The sequence below is a fragment of the Platalea leucorodia genome, assembly GCF_965183815.1.
Source record: "Platalea leucorodia genome assembly, chromosome: 5".
Classification (NCBI taxonomy): domain Eukaryota; kingdom Metazoa; phylum Chordata; class Aves; order Pelecaniformes; family Threskiornithidae; genus Platalea; species Platalea leucorodia.
Window position 1 is genome coordinate 84,632,947 of NC_138827.1, and position 20,954 is coordinate 84,653,900.

At 63.4% G+C, this 20,954-nt stretch overlaps 1 protein-coding gene across 1 annotated transcript; it reads right to left on the minus strand.

Annotated features, from left to right (window-relative positions):
* Positions 1–7,716: 7,716 nt before the first annotated feature.
* WNT6 (Wnt family member 6) lies at positions 7,717–20,409 on the minus strand (the record flags this gene model as incomplete). The annotated part of the gene is made up of 4 exons (XM_082311474.1): positions 7,717–8,178; positions 8,453–8,754; positions 11,610–11,830; positions 20,333–20,409. 4 exons carry the CDS (start codon positions 20,407–20,409, stop codon positions 7,717–7,719), a joined length of 1,062 nt encoding a protein of 353 aa, XP_082167600.1.
* Positions 20,410–20,954: the final 545 nt, after the last annotated feature.

Sequence of the window (20,954 nt, forward strand, 5' to 3'; positions counted from 1 at the left end):
ACTCGCACGCTCCTGCTGACTTGGGGAGGAGGCCGGCCGCTGTGTCCCACCGCCTCAGCGCTCACAGCAGGGACAGGCAGGGAAGACCTGTTTCCTCATCTCCCAGCAATGTCCCAGGGCTGAAGAAGAGCCAGGTGAGCCCTTTGCTCCAGTCTTTCTTCTGCGTCACACTGGCAAAGCCCTTAAGCACAAGATTAAGCATCTGTTGTGACCCGGGGAACTGGGGGCCTATGGGACAGGATCTGGCCCCTCCGAGCAGCGATGGGTGCAGGCAGGCATGCGAGGCTGGTGGAGGATGCTCTGGTCCTGATGGGAGCATCAAGGCTCAGGGCAAAAGTTGGGCCTTCTGTGAGCACCACAACTGTTCTTGTCACTGCTGCAGCCCTCCGGTTGGGGACACAGGGCCACGGGGCCATGGGATGTGCCACTTCCCAGCTTCTCTCCCATCTCCAGCACCCCTCAGCAGTCTCGCGCTCTGCAGGGGCCAGCCAGGGATGTAGGAAGCACTCAGAGCTGGCATGAGGTGTGTTGCTCCCCAGAGCCAGGGCGGGAAAGGTGATGGGGGGTCCCTGGCACAGGGCACCATGGGGATGCCGCTGGGAGCTTCCATGTCCAGGCCAAAGCACCCAGGCAGTTCCCATCCTTCAGCAGCTTATGTGGTGCCCCAGCATGTGCTTTGTGCAGGGGACCAGGAAGCATCCATCCCTCTTCCTCTCCATCCTCCCTTCTCTCCATCCTTCTAGCCCTCTGCCCCTCCATCCTTCTATCCATCCCTACACCCCACATTCTCCTGCCTAGCTCCTGGGCTGCCTGCACTTTCCCTGCTCCTTTCCCCTTCCCTCATGCAGGAGCAGGTCCCGCCAGCACCCCACGCCATAGGCTCCACACCCCCAGGAGAATGGGGCTGGCTCTTCTGTTGTCATCTCCATCATCCCTTTCCAGCACCTCTCCATGCAGCCCATGGCTCGCTGGCTCCGTTCCCCCCTTCCCTCCTGGCAGATGCCCTCCTTTAGCCCCTTCTGCCTTGGGATAAGCAACTTGCAAGCCCTGTGCCCTGGGCAATCATGCAATGGTTTTCATAGGCACTGGATGGAGGGTCCCTGGCATCTCCATGGAGCAGTAGATCATCTCTCTGGGGCTTCGGGATGTCCAAGGATGACTCCCTAGAGACCCACAGCAGGGAAGGCAGGGGTCAAGGTCTGTGTGCTGTATCATGCTGCTCCCACTTGATCTCACAGACTGGCTGCAGGCCTGCGGATGGGACTGGGGGACAGCACAGGGAGAAACCAGCCTGTTCCAGCCAAGCAGAGTCCTGGCCATGGAGGGGCTGATGGCCCCCAGGACCACCAGGTCCAGCTAGTCTGTGCCAGATGGGGCAGCTCTGCTAACACAGAGCAGGGGTGCAGGGGGAAGCACTGGGGAACCCCAAAGCATGGTGGAGCAGGAGGATGGGCAGAGATGGAGAAGCACCAGGACAGACAGACAGTCTGATGCCACTGGGACCTGGAGGCCAGAGGGGAAGGGTGCTGGGAGCTGCGTGGCTTGCAGTCTGTAGCAGGGCATGCAAGCCGGTGAGGAGGAGGAGGAAGGAGAGGTTCGCTGGGAGCCCATGCAGCCAGCCACTCACACAGCCTTCGCCATCCTGCAGCACGACTCTCCTCGCTCCCCTGCCCAGCAGCACCCACGGGACCGGAGCAACGGCTGCGTGAGTCAGGGCTGGGCGTGGGGTCGGGGCGACCCTGCCTTTTGCGGCAGCATTAGTCACTGTGCCAAGCTGCCACAGCCCGGCAGCCCCGGAGCCCCCAGCATCGCTGCCCTCCCGCTGGCTCACACCCCACGACCTGCCCGAGTCTGCTCTCCGTGACTCAGGAGCCAACCGCACGGCCACCCGGCCGGCCCGGCCAGTCCTCCTGGCTGCCCGGGGCTGGGGCGCTGGCAGGGCCCAGGGCAGCGGGTGCACGCCAGCCCCAGCATCGGCACTTGGCCACGCTGCCCCTCGCATTGGGGCGGAGAGGCAGGATCTGGCCACCTTCAGCCATCCCCAGGAGCATCCTTGCAGTGAGGCAGAGCTCCCCTCCTCATCCTCCTCCCACCACGCGGCTGTGGGTGCTACAGTGGCGGCAGGGTGCAGGGCAGGGGTTGAGGCTCCGCTGTGGGTACCATCCTGTGGGAGCCTCGAATGCCGGGGCTAGGGCAGGCCCCCACCAACACTGCATCCCCTACACCACAGGGACTGGCTGTGCAGGGGGACGTTGCATGGCAGAGCAGCCTCCCAGCTGGTTGGGGTGCTGGTAAGACTGGGATGGGGGCTTTGCACTGCTTCTGGCAAGGAGAGCACATCCCCAAAGGGCCAGGCCGCCAGCTGGGGCGGTGGGGAGGTGGCTGGATCAGGACTGGCCAAGCACATCTGTGCGGCACTGCCACGGGCACCTCTCCCCCGCAGGGAGGGATGCACAGCCCCCGGGATGGGTGGAGGGTACTGGTCCCCATGCGGGGAGAGCAGGTCATGGAGTCGCCTCAGCAGCCCCTTCTCCCACGGCTCCCTGCTCCGGGGGCAGGCATAGTCAGAGCCCCCTCCCCAGAGAGGGAGGGTGGCTGCTGCCTTCATTACAGGGTGAGTAACGAGGCCGTGGGAGTGGAGGAGATTTGGTAGTTAAAAACAGGACCCATGAGTGGGGGGGGTCTCTGTGATGCCCCTCTGCTGGAGGGTGCTGAGGGGTGCTCTGGGGGGCCCCAGCTCTCTGCCAGCATCCAGCGCCCACCACCCTCGCAGATGTTGCTTAGCGTGCACCACGCTGGCGTGGCCAGCCCTGGCGTGTCGGGGCTGCATGGCCACAGCAGGGGCCGGGCACCAGAGAGGATCAAGGAAGGGAAGGCTGGGGGACACAGGGCCCTCACACTCACAGGCAGCATCCCCAAACAGCATGCCTGGGCGTCCTTGCGCACCCCGTCTCCTGCCTGTTGAGGGCTCATGCCCACTGTCTGCACCCTGCTTTGGGTGTCCTGGGTCCCAGCTCATCCCCTTGCCTGGGTGCTGGGAGATGCTGCAGCAGGGCTGGCCTGGCCCCCCCCTCAGCACCCGCCCCCCCAGCCCCTGCGTGCACCAAAGCCGTCCCAGGAACAGGGCAGAGCTGGGAGCAGGGGCTGGGGTGGGTCAGCAGGGCCCCGGCAGCAGGCAGGGATGAGTCGGACCCTCCTGGGCAGGTCAGGGTGGATGTGACCCCATGGCTGCATGGGTGCCATCTGTCACTGGGAGCTGGAGTGGGGACAGAGGAGGACAGTTGCAGGCAGCTCCCTGGAGGGAGCAGCAGAGCCCGAAGAAGGAGAGTTAGAGGCCTTCTGGGAGAGCAGGGCTGGGCAGGCAGGAGCCCTGGCCAGGACCCAGCTCCGGCCGGCAGCCCCCTGCTCAGCACCCAGCAGGGAGCAGGCAGAGAGACCACAACCATGAGAAGGGGCTTTCTCGGAGGTTTCAGGTGCTGCTGTCCGAGCCTTCCCTCGGCTGAGCTGGTATCTGGGTTTCTCAGCCTCCCCCTCATAGGCCTATCTGCGTTACTCCAAACTTTCCTAAAAAGCTTCTTTTTTTGGTAAAAACATTCTATTTTTGGTCTCAGTCCAGAAGGATTTTTTTTTTCAAGTTTGATTGAATTAATCTGTCCGTCTGTTTTCAACTTGGGCAATTGAAGGGAAAATTGTGCTCTTCCCATTTGAGAAAAAAAAAAAATAAAATGAAGCCATTAATGTTACAGAGGTTTGGGATTCTTTTTTTTTTTTTTTAACCCAAATATTATAAACTTCCTTTTTTTCCCTTGGGAAGATCCTGTGAGTTTTGCAATGTAAACTGCCCGGCACCAGGGATCTGGGCTACACACGCACATGTACGGCTACGCCCCCGGACTCCGCAGCTCCACGTGGCACCCCCACGGCCACCCTTGCACACCCCTGGCTCACGCCAGCCCCCCAGAGCTGGGTCCTGCCTGAGCACTGCCCCCAAGAGCATGGGGCCAAGAGTCTGTGGGGGGTATTGAGGGGCTCATACATACTCACATGCACACTCCCATCCGCTTTCTCCCGAGTACAATCACACGCACCCCCACACGCATACACCCTCATGCACTCAGGTCCCCACGTACAGTTCCCCAAGCACAGCCGCCTGCACACCCCGTGAAGCCCCGTGCACACCCACAGTCATGCGGCCACACACGCATTCCCCCATGCACACCCCTATATGCTCTGTACCGTGCCCTCCCATACACACCCCCAGGCAAACTCCCTGGACATCCCCATGTCCCCCGCACCATGCCCACCCCCCATATACCCCCCATGCTTCCCATGCACACACCCCCCGAACACCCCCATGCACGCCCCATACTCACTCTACATGTTCCCCACGCACCCCTCCACCCCCCCATGCCCACTCCCCCTGTTCCCCACGCACCCCCCATGCCCCCCATGCCCACTCCCCCTGTTCCCCACGCACCCTCCCACCCCCCCATGCCCCCCCATGCCCACTTCCCCGTTCCCCACGCACCCCTCCACCCCCCCGTGTCCCCCCGCCCCCGCCCGCCGTCCCGTGCCGCAGCGCCCCCTGGCGGCCGCCCGTCGCCACACCGGCCGCCCCGCCCCGCATCCCGGGTTGCCACGGCGACGGCGGGGATGCTGCACGCACACACACACACACACACACACACACACACACACACACGCGGGCTGGGAGATGCGGGCTCTTGAGGGGTTTCAGAGGGCTCCTAGGGGTCTGGAGAGCTGGGGGGACTTCTAGGAATCTGGGGGGCTGCCGGGGCACTGCTGGGGATCTGGGGAGCTGCTAGGGGGACGAGGGGCTCCTGGGGACTGCTGGGTGTTTCTAGGAGTCTGGGATGGGGTCCTAGCGGATGGACAGCTCTTGGGAAGATCCTGGAGGTCTGAGGAGCTGGGGGACTGCTAGGGGCCTGGGGAGCTGGGAGATTGCTAGGGGGCTCTGCTGTCTGTTCAGCACTCTCCAGGCCACTGGGCCAGGTCCAGACCCTGCCTGGCTCCCAGCATCACCTGCCTATGCCAGGGCCTCTCCTGGCTACCAAGGGAATGGATTTGGCTCTGCCAGCTCAGGGCCAGCAGGGAGCAGTGGCAGGGAGTTGGCAGACCCCACAAGAGCTAACCCTCCTCCACAGTTGGGCAGGGCACCTGGAGATAGCCTGGAGGTGCAGAGGAGTCACCATGCAATCAGTGGCCATGTGCCTCTCTCCAAGTGGAACCCCTTGCCTCTGCACTAGCTCCATTTTCCAGCTTCTTCCTCCTCCACATTTTTGGCTTTTGTGGTCTCCAGCCTTCAGAAGCTGTGATTTGGGACAACGGCAGAGAGGACACAGGTCAGATCCCCTACTCACAAGAACTACCTGTCTTTCCCAGGGTTTATCCATGATCCAGACCTCCAGAGCCATGTCCATGCAGCCAAGAGCATGAAAGCAGCCCATTGTGGGGAAACTGAGGCAGACTCCAGAGAAGGAGCTTGCTGAAGGTCAGAGCTGGGACGGAGCTCTACCGGGCTCAACCCATGCACTCCGACATCTCACAGATAGATTCAGAATCACCCAGTATACCTGGCCTCAGCCTGGGATGGCTCTGGAGGAGAGCAGGGGTGACCCAAAGTTTCCCAGGACCTGCCTGAACTGAGCTTCCCTGATGGGCAGCCCAGGGCCTGAGGTGTGCTCCGGTGTTTCTAATTCAAAAAGGGACCTGTTCAGCTTACAAAAAGTCCCCACATCTGCCAGCACACAGACCCTGCATCTCTACAGCTCCCTTCCTGCAGGGCCCTCCTGCACCCACGCATGTCCTTCCTGTCCCAGACACACCTGCACAAACACAGTGAGACACATGCAAACAGACATGCTCGCACACAGGCACACATGGGGACAGTGTCACCGGCACACAGACACTGACAATTTGCCGTATATTCATAGACATGCATGAAGACACGCAGGCCAACTTGTTTGCACACCCATGAAGGGCTCACACGCATGGCGATGGGTGCGCGCACAAGCTCACATGCATGCATACAGTCATGAACGTGTGTAGACGTGTTACCTGTGCACGCACACACACACACCCCCCGAGCTGCCTGCATGCACAGATACCTTCACCTGCACCCACCCAGCCCCGCTCACACCCACCCATGTGTTCCCACAGGTGGGCACGTGGCCGGGAGTTCCCGGGAGCCCCGTGTGCCTCCCCTCTCCCAGTGCTGCTGTGGGCAAGCCAGGAGGGAATTTCCAGCTCCAAAGCTGCAGCTGACAGAGGCTCCCGCCCCAGCGCTCGCTGGGCCAAGTTAATGGTTCACCAGCACCCTGGTTCCCCTTCCCTTCCCCACTGGCTGCCTGGGGACAGGTGAAGAGGGACCCGCTGGTGGGCATCACCAGCACCCCGCTGCAGCTCCCTGGCCTTGCAGTGTGCCCAGCGCTGCGAGCTCCGCTGCTGCCCTGCCTGGCAGTACCTAGCGCTTAGGGCATGCCCTGTCTCAGCTGAAAGCCCTTTTGCAGAGGGGTTGATGGGCAAAGCCCCCGTGCCCTGCGTTGCTACAGCATGGAGGGCAGGCACAGGAGTGTGGACCTCCCTGCCCAGTGTGGCACTGTGGGCACCACACACACATTCCCCTCTGCAGTTACCTAAACCCCCACGCTGGGTAAGGCTGGAGAAACCAGCTTCTGTGGGTTCCTTGCAGCATGGGAAGGACCCCCTCAGAGACCCCCGGCTCCTCTGGAGCAGAGGGATGGCAGCCTGCCCTGCTGGGCAGCCAGGCGGGCTGCTCCTCACCCTGTGTTTGCCCACGAGGGGCACAGGCTGATCAGGTTACTAAGGCATGTCTGGCACCATGCCGGCCAGGTGAGGCTGCACGTGGCCCACGGCATGCCAAGCGAATGCCTTGCATGCCACCAAGCCAACAGTGTCAGCGCTGCGTAGGGCTTCTCCGTGCCAGGCCCTGCAGTGGGGACTGCAGCAATGGTGGCTGAAGATGGAGTGAAAATAATAGAGGATACCTTCAAGAAACTCACAGCCCATCACCATGGTGTCAGGGAAGCTAGCCGTACCTCCTGCATGAGGGGTGAACCGAGGGACCATGGACTGCAGGTCACCACAAACATCCCAGGTCAGGTGGTGGTGAGACACAAACCAGCATCCCCAAGCAATGGTGGCGATGGATGATGGGAGGAGAGCACCCACCCAGCCTGGGTGCTGCAGAGCGGGGCAGGAGAGCGCTCGCCCTCATCCACACACATCTCCTGGCTCTACAACCACAAAGAAAAGCAGAGAGTGGATAAAAAATGAGCTGGGCTCTGCCATGGGTCCCAGCATGGCCAGCACAAACGGGAGGCTGGAGGAAGTCCGGCTGATCGGGACTCACGGCCAGGGCAGGACGGCTCTCCTGCCGGTCCCGTCCCAGTACGGCGGTCAGCGCTTCCCAACCCTCCCCAGGAAGCGCTGTGGCACTCCGGCTTTAAATAGCTTTATTAGTGGAAGCTCTGCGCCCGCAGCCCCCACCGCAGGAGCCGTGGGGATGCCAGGCAGCCCCACGCTGTCCCCCAGGGAGGCTGGGACTCCCCAGGGCGCAGAGCTGGGCTCACCCACGCTGTCCCTGCCACCGGCTCAGCCTGTCTCTGTCCCGGGGGAGCCGCAGCGTGAGCCTGGGGGTGGCCCCCCAAATTGTCCTCGCCCTATCCCATGCCGTCAGACACAGAGGCTGAGCTCCTGACGGACGGAGCACTTGCGGCACTGCACCACGCAGCACCAGTGGAAGCGGCAAAGGCAGTTCTCCTCCAGCACCACCGTCTCGTCCCGGTGCCCTCGCCCACAGCACAGCAGGTCGCACCCACTCGTGTCCATGGCCGTGCTGTTGCAGACGCGGCCCCGGGTGCCCAGCGAGCCCGTCTTACGGTTAGCCGAGCAGAAATCGGGTGAGTCGGCCGAGTAGATGAGGTCCTGCTTGTCAGGAGGCTTGATGTTGTCGCCCACAGGGATGAGGGTTTTCCCGTCGTTTCCTCCCATCACCTTGAAAGCCCCATTGAAGCGCTCGAGCAAGCGGTCCCCCACCTCGCGGAAATGGGGCATCTTCCGCCAGCAGGTCCGCAGGGTGCAGGAGCCCGACAGCCCGTGGCATTTGCACTCTGTCCTCATGTAGCTGCGCACCGCCTGGGGAAGAGACGGCGATGCTCAGCCCTCGGTCCCCCGCCTCCCTGCCCAGCACCCCCAGCCACAACCCTGCCTCTTGGTGCTGCCCTGGCCCAGGGGAAGGTGCTGGGCGAGGGCACAGGGGGTTTCCAAAGCACCTGCAAAGGGGTCCTGAAAGATATTTGGTTCATATTTCACCCGAAGTTGGTGCAGATACATGGCTTGGGGGAGATAAAGTTGGGTAGGGGCACAGTGGGGTGATGCTTGCGGAGGGCAGGGAGCGCAGGGGCCTTACCAAACGCCCGGCTTCGTTGTTGTGCAGGTCGATAAGAGCTCGGATGTCATTTTTGCCTTTCTTGCTCTTGGCATCCATGAACTGCTGGGATTTCTCGTAGCCGAACTGGACGTCATCCCCGCAGCCTCCCCACTCCCAGGCCGTGCCCTCCATGCCCGGACCTGCCGTGGGCGAGGGGGGAGCCCGGCTCCGCGTCAGCTCACAGCCGCACTGCAGCAGCTCGCCCATGCTGCAGGCCTGCGTGATGGCATGGCTCACTCCTGCCGCCGTGATGGCATACACGAAGGCTGTCTCTCGGATATCTGCAGGGGAACAGCCAGCGCCGGGATGCGGGGTCACCTCTGGCAAAGACTGCAAGCAAAGCATCCCCCCACCAACATCGCATGGGGGCTCGGACCTCCCCTTCTTCCCCTTCGTCTGTGCTCGGTGCTGTTCCCCGGGTGATGCACCCACCCTGGAGCGGGCTGCCTGGGGCAGAAGCTCTCTCTTGCAAGCAGATATGCAGAATTTGGGGGATGGCCAGGCCCTGCCAGCATTCCTCCACCCCAGCTGTAGGGTCCTAGGGGCAACAAATCTCCTGCCTCCCATTGCAAGGATGGGTGCTGCCCCATAGGGGAGAGGGGAGCTTGGAGAGCAAGGGGGGGTCCCGGGTGACCAGGTGGTACCCAGAGCTTCCTCACACTACCCTCCAATGTCCCTCCAAGCAGTAAAAATCCCATCACCAGCTGCAAGCTGGCACCTGGAGAGAAGTGCTGGGAGGGACAGCGCGGGTGCCACTCACCCCTCTGCAGGGTGGCAGCGATGAAGCTGTGCTGCCCACTCTCCCCCCATACCCGCTTTGCCATGGGGTGCTGCCTGCCCCCCTCCCTCCGCCAGCACAGCCTCCACCCTGCAGGATTATTTATTAGTAGTATTTGCTCCTGTCTGTCTCAGCTCCGGGACACGAATTCCAAGCATCTTTCCCCTGCCTGGACCTGCCGCTTGCAGCCGCAGCCAGCGGGGGATTCTGGCAGCGGGGCTGTGGCGCCCTGCTCAGGGGGCTCCCGTGCTCCCCCCGCCCCGTGCCAGGCGAACCCCTGCCCACCCCAGTGCCAGGGCAGGGCTGGCCCGGGGTGGTGACACGTGGGGGGGTGCCTGGGTCATGGGGACAGAAGGGAAGGTGTGTTTTGGTGGGTGCCCCATCCCTCCGTCTCCAGCACTCTGACTTGGGGTGCAGTGGGAAGAGGGGTTCCTGGGCACCAGCTCCATGAGCAGCTCCTCCACAAGCCCACGCAGCACCTGATTCCCATTGGTGTTGGTAGGAACTGGGCACACCGGTGCCTTTCCAGCCGTGCCACCCCAGGGATGGGTGTCCTCTGCTCTGGCCCTCCTGCCCTCTCTAAGCCACACGACCACTCGCCTGCTCCCGCCTGGGGCTGGAAGAGCCCTTGGCGAGCAGCCCGCAGCTGGCAGCGATCCCCGTGCCACCCTGCCAGCCGGGGCCCCGGGGGGATGCCGCTCCTCTGACAGCTCCTCCAGACACGTGGCTGCCCCCAGGCCAGCCTGCCCTGGCACGCAGCGCCTGGCACAGGCAGCAGGGAGGGAAGGGGGGGCGGCTGCGACTGCGCCGGGGAGGCCACGGCCAGGAACCGGAACCCTCTGCAGCATCCTTGGAAAGAAGAGGCTGTCAGATGGGAGGCACCCAGCTGATGGCAGCTGGGAACCCCAAAAATGCTGGGATGGTTTATACAGTCCCTGCAGGCTTACAGGGAGGCTGGTGCCTGCTGACACCTCTCAGTGCATGGCAAGCTCTCTGCTTCTTACACCCATGATGCAGCCCTGAGGAACTCCATGCCTCTAGCTGGGTTGTCCCACGTCCTCAGAGCGCCAGGGGCTCCCAAACTCACCACTGTCCCCAGGACATTGCTCATCTCCACTGCCCCAGCAGCAAGGCTGGACCAAACAGAGCGTGGTGGCTCCTTCAGCATCCCCATGCCTGATGCCCTTGTGTCTCCTCCAACCCAAGCTGCCCCCAGGTACCCGACAGCTCATCCACCAGCATGACCCACTCGCCACCTGGTCTGACCCTGGCATCCTGGCACCACTCTGCTTCCAGTCTGGAGCCCTGCCTGGCACAGATCCCACCTGCCTCGCTGCCAGATCAGCGTGAAAATAGGTGACTCCAGAGGCAGCAGTGTCCCACACGTGCCCTGTCTTCCTCAGGGGCCCAGCTCTGCCCCCCACTGGTACCCGCAGCCGCAGGGTGCCCAGGGTGTTCTGCCCTTGCCAATGCCCCCAGGGAAGCCACCCTGACCCCCCTGCAAGGCCCAAGGGCATACCCACTCTGCCTTGGCCCGGCGGACGCACCAGCAGAAGATGTGATGGCCAAGGAGACAGGGTCTCACTCCAGCATCTTCATTCGCCCCAGCACAGGGACCAATGTGGGACCAGGGGCAGGACTAAACTCACCACCCACTCAGTGACCCTACCAGCCCAGGGTGCTTTGGGCATCCCTCCCTTCCCTATCCACCCCCCAGCCTCTCTCCCTGGGGAGCGTGGCAGGGCTTTCCCATCCCTTACAGACTCACAGGTGCCCCCTCTCTCTGCCCCTGCTCTGGCTTTGATGCAGCTGGACTGGGCTTGGACCACTGTATCCACCTGGTTGGGCCCTGCCCATCCCTCCCTGCCACCCCATCCCTGTCCCTCAGGGTGACATCAGGGTGCCCACGAAGGGACGCAGGGATGGGGGGCAAGCACTCCTCTCCCCTGCTCCCTGCAAGGCTAGGAGGAGGGCTCTGCAGGGCACCCATGGGGCAAGGGGCAGCTCCCAGCGGCTGCGCACTGCCTCCCACCCAGGCCCCTTCCCCCAGCACACCCCGGGGTCCCAGGGGAGCAGTAAATCACTGCCAGACGAGGGTGCATTCTTGGGCTTTGTGAAGCCCCGCGCTGTCTGGGAGCATTGGTAATTGCTTCATTACAACACGGGGAGACATGTCCTGGCAGTAAAACCTCAGCATGACTGCACTGGGGAGCACTGAGCAACCCCCTACACACACACACACACACACACACACAGGTTTGCACGCCCAGACTCTGCTCCAGGAGTCCTGAGGAGGTGCGTGACTGGGTGGCTGGAGGCTTTTTGGGAGATGGGAGGCTGATGAAGCGCTGGCCTTACCCTGCTGCAGGATCTTGCCGAAGTACTTGCTGTGGCTGGTGCAGTTCCAGCGGCGGAAGCGGAATTGGTACTGGCACTCCCGGACGCCCAGCTTGGTGCCCTTGGCCACCTCCTGCACGATCTCTGGCTCCAGCTGGCACAGCTCTGCCTGCTTCCCCGCCAGCCGCTTCGTCTTGCGGCAGATGCTGTTGGGGTCCATGACCAGGGGGCTCCCCACTGCCCTGCAGGAGGGACAGCGAGCAGAGCAAAACCAGCATCCAAGCCCTGGGGGGACTAGGGTGGGGATGGGGCACAGCCAGACCTGCTCGCAGGGATGGAGCGGGGCCGTGGGGCAGTGCCAGCTCAGCGCTGAGCCTGGGTGACAAGGGGACAGGGAGAGGTATGCAAGGAGGGCAGGACAAAAGGTATGGGTGGCACCTGTGTGCCAGCACCCAGGGGGTACCTTGCCCTGCCCAACCAGTCAGGGAATGGGGGAGATCCCCAGCTGTGGGGCTGGCTGGAGGATGATGGCACATGCCACTCCACACCCCGAAGCCCTTGGGGACATCCCTGGGGGTGATGGCGGTGTCCCCAATGGGAAGTGACAGAGATGCTGCACTGCTCAGCACCTGCTCTTTGGGCCTGGCACTGACCCGGCACGGGCCTGGCACTGACCCAGCACAGCCCTGGCATTGTGGTGTGACCGATGCCCAGCGTAGCTGCAGCTCCCAGAGCCCCGTGGGCACAGCAGGGAGCCCAGCCAGTGCTCTTGGTGCGCCTCCCCATCTCTGGGGGGGGCTTGCTGCTTTACCCCATGGGAGACGAGCCGAGTGACCTTGCCGGCGATAAAGCCCCTTGGCTGCTGGCCAGGCTCCCATGCTCGCCTCCCCCTACCCAGGCACCAGCCTCAGGGGAACGGAGCTGCAGGCGGGCGCAGGCACGCGAGGGAGGGATGCAGGTGGCATCGCCAGCCCTGCCAATGCCAGCGCGGGAGGGCAAGTCTTGGCTGGGCCTGTGCCAGAGGCGGCTCCTCCTCGCCAGCACAGCTGGAGCGAGATGCCTGGCTCTCCGGGCTGGGAGGCAAAGTCTGAGCACAACACCGCGCTCCCCGGCATGCCGCCGGCTACAGAAACTCCTGTACTTTCCCCACATATTTCGCCCAGAGTGCCCTCCGTGGCACGACTCGTGCAGCTGTGCAGCCCGCCGGCGCCATACCCCGTGCCGGGGCGGGCGATGCTCCAGCTCCGCCGTGGGCAACGCCGGAGCCGCAGCAGGCAGCAGGCAGGCATACTGCGCTGACGGCCTCCCGCCCACACTGCCCATCCCGCGGCACGGAGACCGCGTGGCTATGGGCCACAGGCCACCCGAATTTAGCACACTCCAAACACAGCCCGACTCAGCCCCCCCTCTCCTCCAGTGCTGCTCCCATGGGCTCAGAGCTCGTCCTGCTTGATAACATGGTTTTTCTGGCTGTGGATGCCCACAGGACTCCAGGGCTGGACTCAGCATCCCCCAGCGCTTTGGGATGCCTGAGGACTGCGAGGCCACGTCCCCTGGGGTCCCCTGGGGAGCAGCACCCGGGCGGCCCGTGCTGCCGGCAGCCCCGCTCACTGAGGAGCACCAGCTGCACTGCAGCTTCCAAACCCAGACCTTTATAGTCTGGCCAAGCCCCAGGGGCTCGAAAATCACAAGATGAATCCCGGTGTTTAACTATGTTCCGGGTTTCCTTTTCGCTCTCATGCAGCTGGGGGGCTGTGTTTGGGACACCGGGCTGCAGGACTTCGCTTGCCATCCTGCCCCTGGTGCAAACCCCCTCAGAGCCCCTTCTTTTAAGCTTGAGGTCCTGCCAGGGTCCCCCTGCCTCATGTCAGGCTCCCCAGATGCCCCCATCCCCTGCCCACAAAACCCCAGCTAGGTTCAGGGAGGACGAGTCCTCTCACAGAGCCTGGAAAAGGAGCCCTTATGCTTTGGCTGGAGGTTTAAAGGGTTAAACAGCCAAACCGAGAGGCGCAGCCTGGAAAGGTGACCTCCACAGGGAAACTGAGGCAAGCCCACACTGCTGCCGGGGAGCACTCATCTCTCTCTGCTCCCTGCAGCTCGGTTTCCCTTCGCTGCATGATGCACGGGCACCTCTGGAAAGGGATGGAGCAGTTGGGGAAGCATCGTGGGGCTGTGGCTGGGCTGGCACAGGTCTCCCATGGATGGGAAAACTGAGGCCCACATGGAAAGCCACTAGCAAGCCTGTCCAGTCCAATCCCACGATGACCACATGGGGATTCAAGCCTCCATGCTGGGCTCCGAGCTCGCCCTCCTTGGGGACCATGGACTCCCGACATCCCCAACGGGACAGCAGAGATTTGGCCACCTGCTGCAATGGGGTGGGAAAGAAGGGGAGCCGGGACGGGACTTTCATTAAGAGACGACTCTTTGTACTCATATAAAAACGATGCGCCAGCCCCCTGGGGCCGTCAGATCAAATGCTGAACTGCGGCTCACCCCAGCCCGCCAGATCAGGCCAGGAAGAAGAGATCAGCCCCGCGGGGCCGGGGGGTGGCGGGCGGCTTGCCGGCAACGCAGGGGTCCCCACCCATGGCCCGGACAGCAGCAAGGCCGGCGGGAGCGCACGGGAGCTTGCCGGCCATGCTGGCGAGGCATGGGGTGGGCTGCCTAAGTCCGGCGCAATATTAATTTCCGCTGGGCTCCGCTTTCTGGCACAGGGAGGCTGCCGGGAGCCCGAGAGCTGTTTTGCTTTGGAGGGTTTGGGGGGGGTGGACGGGGGGGAGACAAGGGCAAGAAAAATGCTGCCAAACTGCTACCGCTTTGGCAAGGGCTCCGGCGCGGGGCCCAGATCTGCCTGAGCTTGTCCTGCTCCAAGGCCTCCCGCATCTACAATTAAGGTGCCCCACCTCTGCCGCCGGGCACTCCTCCCCCTGCCCTGGTGAAGGAACCGGGTCGCCAGCCCGGCTCCCCCCAACCCTCCCGGAGCACCCCAGCCCCCAGTCGCCTCCCGCCTGGCAGCCCCCGGCCGGACTCAGCACCTCAGCAGCATCCCTCCAGCCTGCCCCTGGCGCCCTTCGTCTGCCCAAAACTGCTGCTGGGTCGCTGCCACCTCACCCCAAAAGGAGCCAGGACAATGAGCCCTGCTTTCCTCCCGGATTCCCAGCACCCTTGTGCAAGGGAAACAACCCCCATTGCTGAAAGGGGAAACTGAGACACGGAAGAGGAGCTGCAACGTGCTGACAATCTGCTGCTGTCACCCCTTTGGCTGCCGGAGCTGCAGCATGAGCCCAGTCCGGGTGACACACGGCAAACAGGAGTCACCGGGGCTTCTGATGCAACCCCTGTGCTCAGGATGCAATCCCTGCTGCGACAGAGCCAGGGGCTCCTAAAAGCCGTAATCACCACCTTTTCCGGCTCAGCTCAGGGTCATGGAGCCTCCAGCAAATCCCAGTCTGGTTCCCAGCCAAAATCATAGACCAAGGAGCCTGGCACAAGTCCCCATCTCCCCCTTGGACGTTGGAACGGTGTGGAGCAGGGCTTCCCCTGGCTCCTGCCAGCAGACCATGATCGAGGGGAGAAAGCGGGGCCCCGGTTTGCAGGGAGCCGATGGAGAGGCACTGGCAGAGCCACATGGAGAGGAAGAGGATGGTCAGCCTTCACAAACGGCACCTGCATCTTGGGTGGAAAAATGTCTCCTTTGGTCCTGACGGCCCTGAAACCCCGAGGGAGAGTGGTGGTTGTGCCATGCCAGCTCCACGTGGGACCGGCCAGGTCTGCACCCATTGAGCGTTGCTGCCTGGGTGTTCCCGTGTGGCAAGGGGACCCTGCTGTGGGGTACCAAGGGGACCCCGCTGTGGGGTAGCAAGGGCACAGCTTGCTTCACATCCAGGTCTCCATCCCAGCCCCTGGATGCCTTCAGGAGGGGGATGCGGAGTGCCAGGGTACCTGGCCCATCGCCTCGAGCCCACAGGCACTTCTCCACCTGCTTGGAGAGGCAAGAGCTGGAGGATGCCGGCCCTGAAGAACCAAATTCCATCCCTGGGGGGACAGGTCACCCCACATCCCACCCAGTGATGTCACACTCAGTGACAGTCCTGCAAAGAAATAGGACCCGACGGGAGCCTGTCTCTTTCCAAGCTGTGCAAACGGGGTGAGGGGGGGACACGCATGAATTTTCACCTATCCACCTTTCCCTTCATCCCACACAGGCGTGCGGTGGGTACCCAGCCCCTCACCCAGGGCGATGCGTGGGTGCTGCCACTAACCGGGGCAGCCGGGTGTGGAAAGCGGAGCAGGAGGCGCACAGGGCAGGGGGGGTGAGTAAGCAGCAAGTCACTGCCCTGGGGGGCACGGCCAGGGCTTGGCGGCCGAGCAGCACCAGTGGCACGAGGGAGTGGGAAATGGTGTGGGTTGGGGAGAGCAGGTCGTTCCCTGCCCTCCTCCTTGCACCTCCTCGGCAAGGATAGGATGCAAATAGCTGGGAAGCCACCCAAAGGAAAGAGGCTTTGGCGTAGCATGGCATCAACCCACGGACCTGCCGGCTGCAGGGTCACGCCGAGGCCAGGCGCTCGTGAGCAGGAGCCGCCCAACCTTGTGCTGCAGGTACCGGGGGGGCAGAGGGAGCATGCACCCCCAGAGGCAGCGGTCCTGAAACCGTGCCCGAGCCCAGGAGGGGCTGGGATGAGAAGAAAGGGGTCCACCCACCCCTGGTCACTGCGTCCTTCCTCTGGGTGCTCATGGAGGCTGGAGCTGGGGTGGCGTGAGGGCTGGGCCAGTGTATGGCCAAGTGTGGGGTCCACGTGTCGTGGCAGGACCCTGTACATCCGTGACCCCACCTGAGTGAATATCGAGGTGCGCCCAGCTCTACCCAGCACACTCCTGCACAGGGGCAGTTGGAGGGGTCAAGCCTCTGACGCAAAGCCCGGCCGAGCCCTCCAGCTCGGGGCACAGGCGGGGCAGGGCTGGGCAGCCTGGGTGTCACCAGGGGAGAGTGGAGGTGAGCAGGAGGAGGGACGAGGGATGGCATGGGGGAAAGCTCAGTTGTCTTTGGGGAAGGACATAAGTAGCCCAATTCTGGAGCCGGTGCCATCTCAAAGAGCGCAAGGGAAACATTTTCCCTTTGAAAAACCCAGCGGGTCAGCGGCTGCCTCAGAAGAGGCACGGGGAGACGCCGCCGGGCAGGGGCTCCTGTGCTGGGAGGTGCTTTGCTGCCCACACGGCACTGCTCCGGGGGTGAGGGCATGCCCGGGACAGCCGGGCAGCCCAGTCTGCCGGGCGCCATGGGGGACCGTGGGCTGTGGGGTGGCGGGTGTGGGTCAGCAGGCCTGGGGGGTGACTCACGTCGCTCACCCCAAGGCACACAGGCAGGGCCCTACAGGCCAGCAGCCTGCCCTTACAGGCTCTGCGCAGCCTGGGTGCTTGTCAGGGCAGCGGAGGAAAAGGGGAGGCCATCGGCACACGAAACCCACCCGGGGGTGTGTGGCTTTGGGGGGGTGCGCGGCTGGGACCCCCTCAAGCAGGGGTGCAGCCACAGGTGCCAGCGGATGGGTCCTCCCTGAGCCGGCATCTGGAGGAGCTGTACAGAGAGCTGGAGAGTGCTGCCTATGGGCATGCGTGGGAAGGGGATGCAGGGCAGGTGTCCGTCCCTCCGGGCCCCCTCAGACCCACAGCTGGAGCAGAGAACATCTCACTCGGGATGGTTTTCCCCCTTGCTCTCTCTTCCACCTTCCACAGAGAGCCGATGGGCACTGGGGCACTGGGGAAGCCTGGCTATGTTCGCCCCCGTCCCCACAGTGCCTCCAGCCCCACGAGCACAGCCCAGCCACAAACCGGCTCAGCTGAAATCCTGCCCGGAACCTGCCCAGGGCTCCTGAGACACCAGGTTCGCTTGCCCCATATCCCTGCACCCTCTGGGCCAGCCCGGGAGCCCCAGGCAGTCCCTACCTCTCCTGCTCAGGGAGGAATCGCTGTTGCACAAGGAGGCAGGTGAGAAAGATAAAAAGATGAAGGGAGGAGGAAGAAAGAGATTTTACAGGGCTGGTGGGAACGAGGGGAGCCTATTCCTTGCAGCCTGGCACTAACTGGCAGCACCTGAATGACACATCATCTCCATCGGCACTGACCACAGCTGGCTCCCCTCTGCCATGGAAAGGTCCATATGTCTACCCGTCCCCCTGTCCCTCTGCCTCTTCTTAGCCACAGGGGCACAGCGGGTATAGGACAAGGATGACTGTATCTTCAGTGAGCACTCTAGGGACATCCCACGACAATGAGGATGCTCTTTCTCAGGCTACGATGTCATCAGCATGATGTCACTGCTTGGACATCACACCTGAACCTTTCTCTGTAGATGCAGCCATCTGCCAGGATCCCAGTTGGCACCATTACCACCCTCGAGGGGCCGAGCGCCGCTGTGTGCCTGGGCTGGGGACCGTGCCCCCCCGGGACCCAGCCCCGCCGCGCCCCGCCGTGCCACTCTCACAAATCAGTTTGCTTGTCACCAGCCTGGGAAAAAATGCCTCAAACAGGCAGCCCCTGCGTCCTCCCCCACTGCACAGCCAATGCACCCAGGGGTGGGATGGGGGGGTAAAGACCCTCCCGTTCTGCCCAGGGGAATGAGCCCCCTTGGCTAAGCACCCACGGGTGCCCCACGTGAGTGTGCAGAGATGCACATGCAAAGGTGTGCCACCAAGGTCCCTATGCATTGGTGAAAGGGACGGTAAGGAACAGCTCTACCAATGCCACCAGCCCTGGGGCTTCCAGGAGCCCTGGCACAGCACACAGCTTCACCCCTGAACCCCCTCCTCACCGAAAGCAAAACCCACAGACACCAGTGCTACCCAGACCTGGGAGGGGGGACGGGTACCGGCAGCAGGCGCATGGGAAGATGCCCAACCTGAGCTGGTTGGAAGGGCCGGGCAGTGCCTGGACCTCTCTCCCCAGCATGGGAAGAGCTCCCTGGAAATGAGGGATGATCTCAGCTGGGGACCAGAGATCCTAAGCTCTGGGGGAAGCGGCTCATGAACCAGCCGGCTGCTCCGGTGCCCTGTCCCGGGAAGCCTGGCATGTCCATTTGGTGGTGCTGGTGGCCTCATCCACACACCACCTCCTCCCGGCTTGCTGGCTCTGGGCTCCGGAGCAAAGCAGAGTGCATGCTGGTGATCCCCCTGCAGCCGCTCCGCTGCCCGGCGCATTCAGCTGCGCTGCGTGCAGCTGGGTTATTATTCTTAAATTAAAGGTTCCTTTTCTTCTTTTTTAAGAGAAGAAAAAACAAGTGTGAGCCCTTGCCCTCCTCTGCCAAATACTGCTAATCTCCCCAAGCCGGCACTGCCAGGAGGACCCGGGCTCGGCAGTGGGACAGGGCTCTGAGCAGCCGGGGCGGTGGGCAGCGGTCCCCCAGCACCCTGTCCTTGTTGGTGCCATCTGTCTGGCCCCGAACTGAAGGCAAAGAGAGCTCCCGCTTCACCCCTGCCCGCTTCAGCCATGGGCTGGGTGGTATTGATGTCCCCGGAGATGGGGTGCGGGGCACAAGCTTGGGGGTGAGGGCTTGCCGGTAGTGAGGACGGGGCAGAGAAAGCGGGGAGAGCTGAAGGGACAGCCTTGTGTGTGGAGCAGCAGTCTGAGAATTAGCCAGGGGAAAACCAGCAGGATGGACCATGCCCCGGGATGGCACAGCTACCCTGAGGCAGGTAGCGGGGAGCAGGGGGACCCTCAGTGTGCACCCTGCCCTGGCAAGGGCTCGTCCTACCTTGCTCTCCCCTCCTCTAGCAAAAAAAACAAGGCAAGCCCCATTCAGACCCAAGTTAACCCCTTCCCCGGCAATAAACACTGCTTGAGCTCCACGGCCAAACTCTCAGCTGGTGTAAAACCATCCGTAACAACAGGATTTATACAGACCAAGCCGCCCCCTTTTGCCCTGCACCCCTGGAGCCAGGGTTAGCAAATGGGATGGAGCCACGGAATAAATCACTGGTGGGCAGGTGGGGGACCAGGAGGGGAAAGGCTTACGGAGAGCTTTATTTTAGGGGTCAAAAGAGTGTGACAATGTGGAGACGAATAGCCTCAGATAATGAATGATAGCCTGGACGGCACGCCAGGGAGCTGGAATCTAAGCACTTAAAACCGGATAAAGACAGGCTGGGTGAAATTCTTAATAGATTTAAATAGTTCATGTTTCGACAGATACCTGGGCTTTCCAAGGCTGGGTCCCAGCTCTGCGCCTGTAATGAATCCCCCACCCCCTCCAGTATCCTGCAAGGCACCGTCTCTGCGTCTCTGCCTTTGATGAAGGCACCATTACAAACAGGGGTTTTGTCCCCGCCACGTCCAGGCCACCGCTCAGGAGGGGACACCGTAGGAACCCTCGGGCTTTTAATTAAAGTTGACTTATTGCAGGGGTCTGGAGGCCCCTGCCCCCCCTTCCCCACCCCACAGGCACACAACCCTCCCGGGCTGCGGGCTTGGGCTGCGGGGAGGCAGGCTGCAGCTCTCTCCACAGGACCTGGGTGCCCCATACTCCTGGGGGTCCCCCAGCCTGCTGTCCCCAAGACGCTCCTGTGCCCGAACCCTGACAGCGTGGGGCTGCCCCCGAGCTGGATCCACCTGGCCAGCGAGCAGCGGTCCCCACCCAAGGGGTGCCCTTGGTGTAGGGGACTCTGTCCCCAAGCCGGGGTGGGGGGACCACCCCCAGAGAGTGAGGGACCCTGCGCGCCCTCCTGGCACCCACCCCGGGATGTCCTACTCACCACCAGAGCCCGATGATGTTGGCGGGGCAGAGGAGGATGAAGAAGAGCCCCAGCTGGGTCCGGGAGGAAGGCAGCATCCTACCGGGGCTGGGGGGGGGGGAGCGCCGAGCCCCCCTCCGCGCCCCCCGCGGGGAGCCGGGCAGCCGGGCTCGCCGCCGCCCCGAGGGTCCGGCCGGGGCCCCGGCGGGTGGGCGCCCGCTGCCTCCCTCCGCCGGGCCGGGGCGGGCGGGCGGGCACCGCGGCCGGCGGGGCTGGGCCGGGCCGGGGCTGGGCTGGGCAGGCACCTCCGGGCGGCTGGAGCGCGGCGCGGAGGCTGCTCCCGGAGAAGGAGGAGGAGGGACGGGGCTGCGAAAGCATCTGCCTCCGACAGGGAAACTGGAGCCCGGGGGGACGGACAGGGCGGGCCGGGCGGGGGGGACTCCCGGGTGCCAAGCTCGGCTCCCGGCGCGCAGCCACGGCCACGGCGTGGGCACGGCCACGGCCACGGGCACCCTCCGGCAGCGGGATGGTGGCCGCAGCCTGCCCGGCCCTGCGTCCCGCCGCCGCTCTTGGGCGCACAGCGCTTTAGCGGGGTCTGACTGGCACAGCCCTGTCCCCTGCAGCCCCGGGGACCTGGCACGGC